The sequence below is a fragment of the Montipora foliosa genome, chromosome 3, assembly GCF_036669935.1.
Source record: "Montipora foliosa isolate CH-2021 chromosome 3, ASM3666993v2, whole genome shotgun sequence".
Lineage (NCBI taxonomy): Eukaryota > Metazoa > Cnidaria > Anthozoa > Scleractinia > Acroporidae > Montipora > Montipora foliosa.
This window is the reverse complement of record NC_090871.1, coordinates 32998393-33011533: the sequence shown is the minus strand read 5'-3', so window position 1 is coordinate 33011533 and position 13141 is coordinate 32998393. Positions and strand designations below refer to the sequence as shown.

Below are 13141 nucleotides of genomic sequence, written 5' to 3'. Positions count from 1 at the left end.
TCCTTCGCCAAGAAGATGGAAGCGTATAAATTCGAACGTCTTTTACAATTGTTTCCTTAGATTTGCCGATACTAGAGGAGGAAGATACAAAGGTGTCGAAGCAACCGTTGAGTTGAAAATAAGAAAAAGACTTTTAACTTAATAGAATAAAAATGGGAAAATCGTAATTTTTAAGTCATTGCATCATTCAAAAAGGAATCGGATCTAAAAGATTAATTATTCGAACGGAAGCAATACTTATGATCAGATCGGCGGAGCTACTACTGGAGTCACAGGACAAAGTAATAGGATAGCAAATCCTCAGAATCAACCTGCCCAGGCTTTGTTACAGTTGGCAGGCCTGGCCACTCCTTATTCGGGAGTGGATGTAGTTGAAAGAGCGGCTGCAAACATGATTGCAAATCTCAGACGAAATAGAAAGAGAATGAGTAATGAATTACCCAATTTTAGTCCTACTTTAGATACTATTTTCTATCCACCCGAAAGGACGGGACCGAGAAGACAAATCGGTGACGGTCTCCGACGTTTTTTAGCTTCCTTCATACCTGCGTACAATAGAAAGGGCCATTTTCCATCAACACCGTTTTGTCTAGAGTGGGAGCAAAACGAAAGGGAAATAAAAAAAACAGACCTGACAGGTTTTTGAGTGGATGGTGCATGCACGGTAAAAGTGCGGGTAGACTGAGACCCGGTCGGCGTGCAGCTATGATCAGGGCGTATACCAAAAAAGCCCTGCAAACGTACAACAGACCGTCCTCAAAGGCTAGTCTTTCTTGGATTAGAGCTGGAAAAACTGAACGGGGAAGAGGATTAGCCGGTTTGATATTGCAAAGACAAGTACTCTCTGCGTTGGGGAGAATGGGAAAAGGGACACTTAAAACAGCATTGCGGGCAGCCGCCCTTCCCACTTATAGATTATTGGCTAACAAAGGAGAAAATTTATTGAAAAACTACTTGGGGGCTAAACAACAGGGTAAAAGTGGAGGATTGTCGACAACATTCATACCGTTCATGAGTATGGTGAAAGCTCAAAGGGGAAGAGGATAGAAAGGCGGATTTCTGCCTTTGCTGGTAGCAGCCATACCGACGATTCTCACAGCACTGGGAACAGGGGCACTTAGCGGACAGAAAGACCAGAGGGAAGGAGACATTGCTCAGTTTAGAGCCGTGAATGTCAAATTGAGTAAGTTGTTGGGAATCGACCAATCAGAAGAAGTCGAATCGAATAAAAAATCGAAAGAAATGAGTGAAAGATCATTCAGTACCAAGAGGAGGACGGAAGAGGACACCCTCGATTCCCTTTTAGAAATTTTGAAAAAGAAAGGGACAAAAATAAGTAAAAATGAAAAGATTTGCAGACATTAAAGTTGTAGAATAAGAGATGTCGAAGGACCACCAGAAAAAATCGTTTTGGTAGAAACTTGGAAAGAGGCGTATCGGACCAGAATTTATCCAGTACCTTATGTTGCTACGGATAAGACTTTAAAATTTGAAATAAGGACTAGAAGAAATTCTTAGTACGTTCCTTCCAACATAGCCCTGAACATCAAGTTAAAACCACTCGCTGCCATGCAATGGAGCTCGTTTCACAAGTCCTGCTAATGCCGCCCCTGCGACTCCAACTACACACAGCCGTTTCATAAATGACACTGCAGCTAATGTGATAAAGACCCAGGGGGTTCTCGTAAAGAATTGGACAAGTCCCGACAGACGAGTCCCCGATAAGATTATTTTTGGAGTGGTAAATGCAGCAGAAGTGACGACTGCAACCAGGCTGCAAGTTCCGTGTCATTTCAAACCTTTTAATTGTACAAAAATTCAATTGCACATCGACGACATGTCCGTCTTCAAAAAAGGTCATATCAACTGGACGAATAATTGCGACATTGTGGCAGAATACGGCGAACCGAATTGAGAAAACATCGGTCAATATCGCTTAGATAAGATTCATAACGGTAGATATTTTGCCAATGTCGATCTGACAGCGAACAGAAAGAAAGGAATAGCCAACGGCATGAGAAAAATCGACGCGGTTATTTCAGCAAGGTTGTGGCTCAGTGCCACGGACAATGTTGCCAGACAGCCGCTCATGATAGGCTGGTTTGAAAGAGGGGAATTGGTGTGTGTTAATTCTCTAGAAAACGGGTGGGCACCTAAAGAATTCAAAGAACTTCCGTACGTGGGTCAGACAAGGTTCAGCAATATCAGAGCGGTGAAAATAACCGAAAAGATGCACGACACACACTTTGGCTTGTTCAAAAGACCAAGAAATTTCAAAGAATAATTTTGTAGGAGTGTTTCCGGCAGATAGGGTTCCTTCTCCGATACCTTTCTTTTGTTGTTTTATAACGAACACCAATAAAAGCAGCAAACCGGGAGAACATTTGGTGGCGGTTTTTTGTGAAGGAGGAAAAGGTTTTTTTCTTTGATTCATATGGCGGAAACGGTATTTACGGTAATGAAAACTGGAGGCAATTCTTAACTAAGAAAAGGAATAAAAACGGAGTCGATTTACAACAATTAGATAGCGACATCCGTGTGGATTATTGTGTTTATTAAAAAAAAAAGCCAGACAGAACCCAGTCTAGATTTTCTCACGAGAGATTTTGACGAAAGAGATTGGTTTTCGAACGATTTTAGAATGTCAGAGATAATTCACTTTAATTTTCCAAAGACCTTAGATAGAATAGATCAGAACTTGAACTTAGAGGACGTGTCTGACGAAAAACTATTGGCTGTCATTAGGAATAGTTTAAAAGAAAGTAAACAGATCTGTAAGACAAGAAATCGAATAAAAACGAATGTAAGTAGAAACAGAAAACATTTTTATTACAATCATGGATCTGTGGGAACGTGTCTCGCCTCCAAAATTCACTCATCTGACCAACATCGGAATTTATGGAAATACGGGGATGGGAAAGACCGTATTCCTGAAATGATTATTGTCCAATGCTAACGATTACTTTACAACGAAAGGCAGTGAGAAAATAGGAAAGATAGTGTATTGTTATGGATCTGTTTGGCAACCCATTTTTAACGAGAGGAAAAAATATGGGAATAATCATGCACAAAGGTCTACCCACCAATGTGAAATCTTTGTTCGGAGAGAACCAATCTTCGGGAATAATAATGTTGGACGATCTTCAATCGAAAATAGAAAATATTGACGAAAAACGCTCACCATTTAAACTTGAGTTTGATCATGGTTTTTCAATCCCTCTACCCAGCAGGAAAATATGCGACGGTCATGCGAAGCCAATTTTTGGTTTCAGAAATGAGGAAAACCCTCTGCGTTTACATTTTTCAAATTAAGTTCCCTCAAAATCTTATATAAACTCGTTCATGAAAGTTCATCACTTGTGGTCCGAAAGAAAAGGAGGATACATGATCGTAGACAACCATCCCATGTCTAATTGTCCTAAAATTTCCATAAGAACAATCATTAAAAGAGGGCAGTTTGACCTTGAGTGCTTTATTCAAGTGAAAGAGATGGAACGGTACAGAACTTGTCCTTTCGGAGTGAGATCTTATAGCAAAGAAGTAAAAAATTTTCGAACACAAGGATCGATTACCGTACTTATCAAGACAGGGTAAATGATTTTCCCGCCAACGAACGTATTAGAATACGCTATAGATATGGACGATAAAAGTAGATTCTACAAAAAGTACAACGCTATTCAACAATTCGTCATTTCGGATAAGGAGATCGACGACAAGACGAAGAAATTTTGGCTCTGTCAGATTTGCTTTATAACAGCAAGACAGGAAAAATCGGTAAGATAGTACAAGAGACGGATCCCGTCATAGAGCTTTTGTCGCAAACAAATAAGAAATACCGATAGAGGTCTGGTCAAAAGTAATAGAAAGAAGTAGAAAGACGATTCGGAAACTCGTTCAACCTCTGTTATTAAACCATTTATCAAAAGATGACGACGAACTTCTTCGAGAGACCGTTTCATAAAAGAAGTGTTTTTGTTAGGAGAAGACGAACTACAAAGATTGATACAACACAGGAACTGAAAAAAGGACGTGGAAGCGAAAAACAAAACTCCAGACGTCAAAACGATAGTCGAAAAAAACTTCTTGAATTCCGTCGATTTGGAGTTTCCTTTGGAAAAAGCATTAGACAAATTCAAAGGTCTGGGAAAAGATCACGTGTTTAATGTGTACAAACAATGTCATCATGTCTAAATGGGTGAGAGATTACCTGAGAGACAACAAAGCTTTCCCTAACAATCTCACCTTACAGGATGTATTACGATACATGAATCACTTCATGAGGAAATACAAAAAGGATTTCATGGAATAGGGTCTCATCGATTACAAAAATGTTAATCCTACCACCACACCTCAATTCCGAACCGTGGGAGTCCGCATGGAAAACGATAGACGTTCCATTTCGGTTGGAACTCCAAATGGTAATATTTCTGGATCGAGAAAACGACAGTCGATTCCCCCCAAACAGAGGCATCTTTCCTTTTCTCCATCGGAATATTGGAGAGTGTTCTCATCAGACTAATCTCTCGATTGGAACGGATCATTAGAAGTATTGTCTTCGATTCGTGACGTTTACACCGATCGGACCATAGTTAATAGAGGGGAATGGTTATGAAACCCGACAACTTTCTTTGTTGTAGGTTTTTGTTCTCTTTTCTGGCCTTGACCGTGCACAAAACACAATAGTTGTTTACTCCGTACTGAGGAACTAACCAATAGAAACGTGTTGGTTACGTAATTCATGCATAGTGTATGAGCGCAAAACAAAAGATTGTGCACGGTCATGGACTTTCCAACCTAAATCTTGGCATCTTTGTTTGCTCCTTTGATGTTTGCCGAGCTTCCTAACCATTCCCCTCTATTAACTATGATCAGACCATGTCTTATCAAAGATCACCCAAAATTTTCCTTGACAACGCTTTCATCACGTGCAACCCCCTTCCCCTCCACCCCCTCTCCCTACGTTATTAAGATACATCAACAAACACAAAAGACTTGAAGCTGCGGAAGGAGGAAACGATTTTATTTGCGAGAGTGATATTACCGGTTTGCGATTGAGATATGGAAAGGTGTATAAATCAAACCAAAGACTGCAACGAGAAAATGAAGAAAGTTTTAAAACCCTACTCCAATCGAAAAAAAGGTCGTATCAATCACCACACGACAGCATGATGACAGAGATATTGAAAAGACGTGAAGCGATACGGGGGGAAAACGGATCACTTGGAAAGATTGAGGGATGATGACGAAATGATGGGTTCTGGACAGACTCGATCTTTGGACCAATTGCAAGATTATCCATTTCCTGTTTTCAGCAAAAATGGGTGATTGTCAAATGAGAAAGAGGGTATAAAAAGTGTTTTTTCTTTTTTCTCCATTTCACCATTTTGTTTGTCCGAATTGGCAGATTTCATACTCGACAAGGCCAAGGAAGAGCAAGTAAATGGTCCGAAGAAAATAAGAATGGAGTTACCTAGCGATGAGGACGAACCGGATGAAGAATCCTCTCAGTCTGATAACGATTTTATTGACGACGGGCCTTTGGACAAAGACAACGCCAACAAGGAAAGAAAACCGCTACAGAAGAAATGGAAGAGAAACTAAAGAACAAGGAGAAGAAGAAAGACAAACCCATACCCAAACCCCCACCCGAAAAAAAGATTTGGGGAAAAAAATGCTACCCGTTTTTAAAGTTTCTTATCATTAAATCATTTTTTATATTTTACAGCCAAGAACTCTGTCCACCAAGAGAGAAGAAAAATTGTCCATCCCACCGCTGCTAATGAGTGTGAAAGAAATGCAAGAAGAAGAAGAAGAAGACGATCCTTTTGAAGGACTTAGCGAAGTAGAACACAAATGCCCAATTTGTGAATATAAATTAAATGTAGGTCAAAGCACGGAGAAAAAGAAATTTTATGTAATGTGTAGTTCTGGAGAATGCAACCTAGGCTGGCAGCCAGAGGAAGCCTCGTATGCCTCTCACATCGGTTTGATAGTGACCAATGTCTTGCCAATCTTCAAGTATCCAAAACTCTGTGTTAGATCTACTCAACACGAAAAAGTGGCAACGATAATTCGTTGTGGTTCAAACGTCGAACTTCTGAAAAATAAGCTTTTTAGTGTTTGTTCCAAGAAAAAGGACGATGGGGGAAAGTGCGATGTTATTCAGTCGGCCAAATAACCGCCAAATATCAAAGATGCGAGAAACATCTAGGCATGGTATATATTCGATTCGAAAGAAAGGGAAAAAGGCAACAAAGCTGCCAATGCGGCCCTCACCTATCATTTACAGGAGTGTCGAAGAAATGCAAAGGCCAGTGCAAACAAAAAAAGGAAATAGAAATGAAGTTTTTGAAGGAAAAGCTGGATGAAGATTTTTTGGAGAAAAGTAAAAACAATGGAACAAGTCGAACATGGAAGGATTTTATCTTTTAATATCATGTATTAGTAGAATAAAGTGGACATGAAAAATAAAATTTTTGAAAAAATAATAAAAATATGTCTTATTTGTTAGCATAAGCCACAACTCCCTCCCCATTCCAAAAAAACGATGTGTGAATGCGCCATGAGCCACGACCTCCCTAACCCACCACAAAAAATGAAAAATGTAATATTAACACCGGCAATTGAAATAAAACATGACATTTGAATGTTTGAGTCGAAAAAAAAAAGCTAAAAAAAATATACAGTCATTCTTTCACGTTCATCCAAAATTATATTTATACGATAACACCTCAGAATATGACCCTGACCTATAAAACTGCACCTGCAAAGAGGAGATTGTAAAATCCCAGAGTCACCCATTCCACAAGACAGAAGGAAAAATGAGGTAAAACAATTTTAGATTTATTTTAAAAGACTTTAACCCCCTTTTTTATTTTTATTTTTTTCAGTCTTTCAAAATCACAATTCCTTTGTTGTAAATCATCGACCATTGAATCAATGAGATTTAAACCACATAGTGATGTGTTTAGGAATCTCAAAACCTCCCCAAAAAATTTTCGATACATCTTTTCCACATAATCAAAACACACACAAATACTACAATAAGCGACAAAAATAGTTGAGACACTGAACTGGGAAGAGAACAATTAGGGAAAAATACCCTTAATGTTACATTTTCCACTTGCACTCCCCTCTCTTCCACCACCTCAATCCTTCAATGTTGGTAAAGGAAAAAGGAAGAGTTGGCGATAAGAAAACAACATTGTTGGGGGGGGGGGGGGGGGGTTTAGATGGAAAGACTTTGGGGGAGGGATTTGTCCGAGACTCCTTGAAAGGGAAAGTGTCTCAACACCTTCGGCATTTATCGTCTGAACTAGAAAATACAGCATTACAGCTAGGTAAAAGACTGCGAGGGAATGTTGGAAACATAAATGATTGTACTTGATACTGTTTTGAAATTAACCCTAGCTGGAAGTAATGGACGTTAATTAGGACGTAGTTACAGCCATCTTCCCTATTTGACGATGACGTCACGGTAGCGCGCAAACCTGAGTAACAATAGCGGAGATGGTTTTCCAGTGAAAATCGATGCCGCAACATGGGCATTTGTCTGTTTTGCAAAAGAATTGTAAGGGATACGTTAAGGGACATACTGGAAAAGCTAGGAAATCTTAGGGAATTTTAAAGAGCATGGAGATCAAGAAAGCCATTTCAGAGCGTGTGACTGACGAGAAAAGTGATTCGTCACCATCGAAAATTATCACCAAGAATACGCCGTCAACCTCTTTGACAAATTTCGAAATAAGGTGGAAGGAAAGTCAGTTTACTGTCAAGAGATTATTGGCTGATTAATACCAAGCATTTTGTCGTTTAATTAAGAGACTTTACCATGACATTGTCATGCATTCGGCTATCATGAAAGAAGGCTATTGGATTTTTACCTCATTGTGAAGCAAAACTAAGAAAACCATGAATAAAAGATCTTCAAAGAGTCTACCTCATGTATTTCGAAGCTATAACTTAGGATTAAGCTAGGTATTCTAGATTGGACGAGTAACCACGAGTAACCAGAAATAAAGAAAGAAAGTATTGTTACTTTCTTTCTTTAAAGTGGTTACTCGTGGTTACTTGTCCAATCTCAGAGAATACCTACAATTGCAGCTACGAAATTACTTCACTAAAAAGTTATTTTAATCTGTGTTTCTCAGACAATAAGCGACACTGAACTGGGAAAACAACAATTAGGGAAAAATCACCTACATGTTACATTTTCTACTTGCACTCCCAGATCCCACAAGAAAGATCCCACAAGAGTTATGCCTCATCCTGAGTCGCTGCACATCTGAAGATTGTGACCTTGACACAATCATCAAGTCTTTCACAGAAGAATTGCAAGTTTGTGTTTGCTTTGGGAACGGTAACAGAGCAAAAACGATTCGGGATTCACTCAGGTCAAACCAAGAGACTCCACACATCGTCAACCCTGTTTGCAAACAACGAAAGACCGCCGCTACATAAGGCTAAATGTCCCTATGGAGTAAACTCTTGCAATGCAAGAACCCTTTTTGATTCATGTTCCCAAAAGTCTTACATAAGTGCATGGTTAAGGAGTAAATTGAGCTTACCACTCGCTAATGCGATCTAGTTCTAATACGAACTTTTGGGAACAATGAACTCTCTTTGAAACCATGTAGCATTGTTCAGTTTGCATTGGAATGTTAAGACAATTTGACTGTGACGTTAATGCCTATGAAGTTGAGTTGATCTGTGGTCCCATCAGAAACCAGACTATTGAAATCGCACAGCGGTGTTCAACACATCTGCAAGGCTTACCTCTGCTGATCATTCACGAGGTGACGAGGATCTAGAAGTTGATATCACAATTCGCGGAAATCATTACTGGTCTGTTGTTCACAATCACACGGTTAGGGGGGAGCCCCAAGGACCAATGGTGATTCGCACAGTTTTAGGACATAACGGTGCGTGCAGCACCTGTGACCTCGTGAGACGTTCTAACCAACTGAGCTATGAAGCCACTGATGTTAGGAGCTCTCTATCCAAATGCTAAAAAATATGATACTGCAAAGATCATAGCTTTACTTGATTTCATATCTGCAGTTCAACATGTGATTCACTTCATGTATAATTCCGTTCATTGATTCAATCATCAGCTGGTCATTTGTGGGTTCAAATCTTGCTGTCCCAACATCAGTGGCTTGTTTTACGAGACATCTGGTTTGTCTCTTCTACTGGGCAAACCTGCCCAGAGGGAAGGAGCACGAACAGGACTCGAGGTCCTATGCGAGGTGCTCCACCCTACCCTATCCAGACCAGAAAGACCAGACCACAATACCGGCAACTACATGCCCTACTCTTTACGACAAGTGTGCAGGTTCTTTTACGTCCCACAGGATTATGAACATTGAAGGGTTGTGAGACGGGAACTCCGGCTTATCGTCCTTATCCGAGAAGACTAGAGAGTCTAACCATTTGCAGATGTAATTACAAAGGCAGAACTTTCTCCTCAGTTACTTAAAGACCGTGAGTGTTGGTCCGGTCGGAGTTGAACTCACGACCTCCCACGTGACAGCCCGGTGTTCAACCAACTGAGCCACTGGTGCGCGGTTCAAAGCTCAGCGGTTCAAAGCTTCATAGCTCAGTTGGTTTGAGCATCGCACTGACATCGTGAAGTCACAGGTTCAAACCCCGTTGAAGTTTTTCAGGCTTCTCTATGCAACTGCAAAAAAGTTGCATTCATAACTGCGAGGATCATAGTTTCGCTTTATTGGTATGTTGTTTTGCAAAACTATACATTTAGAGTCAATAAGGTCTGATCTGTACATAGGTGCACAGTTAAGAAGTAAATTGAGCTTACCACTACCTGAACGCGATCTAGTTCTAATACGAAAATACGAAATATCAGGAGATGTCAGAATTTTTGTCTGTGAATTTTTTTGTTTGCTTGGTTTGCCGATCATAAGCAAACACCAAAAAAGCTATATATTTTGCACTTTTTCACCAGATGAAAATCTTCCTCTTGAGAGATGGAATGAAGTTACATTTCTAAATGATATATCGATCCTCTACATTTAATATAGCGGGATAACTGATATCTTTCCTTCAGATGTCAACATATAAGCTTTTAAATATCTAGGGTAAAATACATGATGTGTTAAACTCCCCAAAAGGTCAAAGAGTGAATAGCAAAACATATTGTCCAAGAAATTTCAAATGAGTTACCACAGGTTGTTAGTTTTTCAACTTAATCCCCCTTCCCAGTCTGGTTAAGACAAGGACCAAAAACTATTATCGACGTTTTTGCACTTTTTCTCAACGAAATTACTTAGAACGAAAATTTGTGCATTGGCTGTTTAAGAATCTTGTGAATTACCGGTTATTACCCTTAAAAGAGGACTTCAAGTGGAAACAAAAGACCATTAGGTTTATGACATACCAACCTAAGTTTTGTCCGTCAATTAATTGATAGCAATGACTTAATGTTAAAGGGAAACAAAAGTCTGCAACAAATTAAAGACTGGAAAAAAAGTGTTTTTGGATCAGTCATCGTCGTCCGTTTGTATGACTTCTTGAGTCCCAGTCTGAAAAAGAGCAAGTCAGTTTTAGTCATGGGAAAACAAATGCTGCTTTTTACAGTGCTATTTCAACTTAGGGTTGACTAAGAAATTAGACAGCCCCTTATTAAAGATTTTGAGTTTTTTTAAAATTCTGCAATCCACCCTGTCAAAACGTTTTAAGAACAGACCAATATATTTTACGATAACACACAAAAAACGAAATAGGAAGAGCACAGTTCATTGCAAGTACACAGTATACGAGTTCTTTAACGATTTCTCTCGTGCGAAAATAATGCGTTGCCCATTAACTTGTAACAAAATTGTACTTAGTGTCTTATAAGCATTAGGGAGTTTAAGATATTAGGACAGCGGGCTGGGTGGATGGCAGACTGGAAATAATCTTCAACAAAATAGTGTTTCTGCGCATGAGTAGGTTTTGGCGCCAGCCGTTCACACTCTGGCGACCTTCAGTGGGCAATGTGAAAAATCGAATTTTGCCGGCCACCGGTGAACGTGAGTTGTTTGTCTTTTATTTTGCCTTTATCTTGCGCTCTAATCCTAGTCGAAATTCCTGCCCTGAACATTCTCGTTTTAGAGCACTTTGGCATGAGGCAAAATATCTATACTGAAATGGGTTTTTCTTGGCTGTTGTTGTCAAAAAGCATTCACAGTGAATTCTGAATAATTAACACCAACATAAGTCAAATCTCTTTAATTCAACTGTGAACTATAAGTGGTTAGTCCCATATTTCCAGCATTAACCTTTCTCATGATTTGAGCGAGTGAAAAAATATGATAAATGAAGTTCAATTGATAAAACCCAAATTTCGCCGCCCTTTAAAACCACATTTTACATTTGAGTAACATTCTTGTTTATTCCTTTAATTTTTTTTTGTAAAAATTGTAGCAATAGCAATGGAGTGGAAAGATGACCACGATGTTGTTCTTTGTAGAGAAATTCTTGTGGCAAAACCTTATCAGTTCAAAGCCCATACAGTTGAGAGTGGAGGTTGTTGGGGTAAAATGAATGAATAAATGAATGAATGAAGTCAGATCCCGAAATTCAAGGGCACAAAGCCTGCCATTAGCGAGCGCTACAAAATTCTCACCGATAAATACAAAGAGAGAAGAAGAAAACGCCTCTGGTATCAAAGTTGAGCTGCAGTAACAGTTAGAGCAGCTTTTACAAAGTTTGATTGATGAGGAGGAGGAGGCAATGGAGAGTGCTATGGAGGTGGGCATGGCAAAAAGAAGAAAGATTGAAGAAGACAAGCAGAAGGCTGAGGATATTCGAATGAAAGCGATGGAAAAAATCGGGGCAACCAGAAAGCGAAAAGATGAAAGTGCGGAGGGTGGAGGGATGCCAGTAAAGAAATCAAGGCGTGGGAGCAAAGACACTAAAGAGTTTCTTCAAGAGAAATCAGAGCGAGACTTTGCATTAAGGGAGAGAGAATTGGAGCTAAGAAAGATGGAACAGGAGCAGAGTTTGTAGAGAATCAACCTGTTCATGCAGCAGCAAAGTCAGATGACAAAATTTTTTTTCCCAATTCCCTCCTTGGCAGTATTTCATCACTTCATGTTCCGATTTCATTTATTGATAAGTGAAAACACTTAAGCAAAATATTTCTAAAGTATTGGTGGGCTTAGGTTAAATTACCTGGAATTTGTGTTTCCGTATAGACAGGTTACTGCATTTCGAAGAAGAGCACAAACAACATACAACTTTCCAATAGCGCTGAGACCTATTTTAGGTTTTTTTTTCATAAATTTGAAATACTGGATTATGTCTCTGAACAACCACTCCACTGAAACCCTATCACCAGACATACATTTGTTGAATTCCTCCATCTGTGGTGTCATCACTCCATTCCTAAAAGGGGCCATAAGATTGACTCGCGGGGGATAGGCTGGATCGCTGTATAGACACATTGCTTGTTCAGGATACAGCATACTGGCCCAAATATGTTAGAAGCTGTGAATCAGCCAACATACTGGCATCGTGTTTCTTGCCTTCTGTGAGTGAGAGCATAAATTACATGAAAATTGACGTGAAAGTTTACATGATTCTGCTTTTTCATTGTATTTAAGTCTTAAAATTGAAAACATGTCTTTTGTCTCTTTTATTAATACGCTTGATAATATTTTAACTTCAAATCTATAATTTTGTATCACGTTTAAAACCTAAGAGAAGATTATAAACAAATAAAATTTGGTAAAATTAAAACTGAATTTAAATAATCTCAGCTACTGGTCCATACAAATGTCCAATTAGGCCGTTTGGAAGGGCAACCGACTGAAATTTGATTGCATGTACACAGTTATGCCCATTGAAAACAATCCTATGATTTTCGTCTGGTCTATCCACAACTGTCCCATCCACAAATCCGAAACAGTTGCTCAGGGCTGCATCTTGATCAAAAATTGCATCTCCATATTGCTGGAGGGTGGCTGGATAAAGGATGGACTTATTCCTCGAAGTGATTCTGTGATGATGCGTTTCATATATGTAGTTAAGAACACGGTTTGTAATCATGGATATCACACCACAGGCCTTGCGAACCTGTTTACCACATCACTGTAGTGCACTGGATAAGCAAGCCTACGAAGAAGCATGCAAAGGCCCT

At 39.4% G+C, this 13141-nt stretch overlaps 1 protein-coding gene across 2 annotated transcripts in view; it reads right to left on the bottom strand.

Annotated features, from left to right (window-relative positions):
• Positions 1 to 9703: 9703 nt before the first annotated feature.
• LOC137997324 (leucine-rich repeat-containing protein 23-like) overlaps positions 9704 to 13141 on the bottom strand; it is a 48750-nt gene continuing 45312 nt past the window's right edge. The window contains exon 11 of one of the 2 annotated variants that reach the window (XM_068843251.1): positions 9704 to 10541. In XM_068843251.1, coding sequence (XP_068699352.1) covers positions 10500 to 10541 — 42 coding nt within the window. In that variant the 3' untranslated portion in view covers positions 9704 to 10499. Of the gene's footprint in view, positions 10542 to 12376; positions 12531 to 13141 lie in introns of those variants that run through there. The other variant, XM_068843250.1, reaches the window with a different exon arrangement.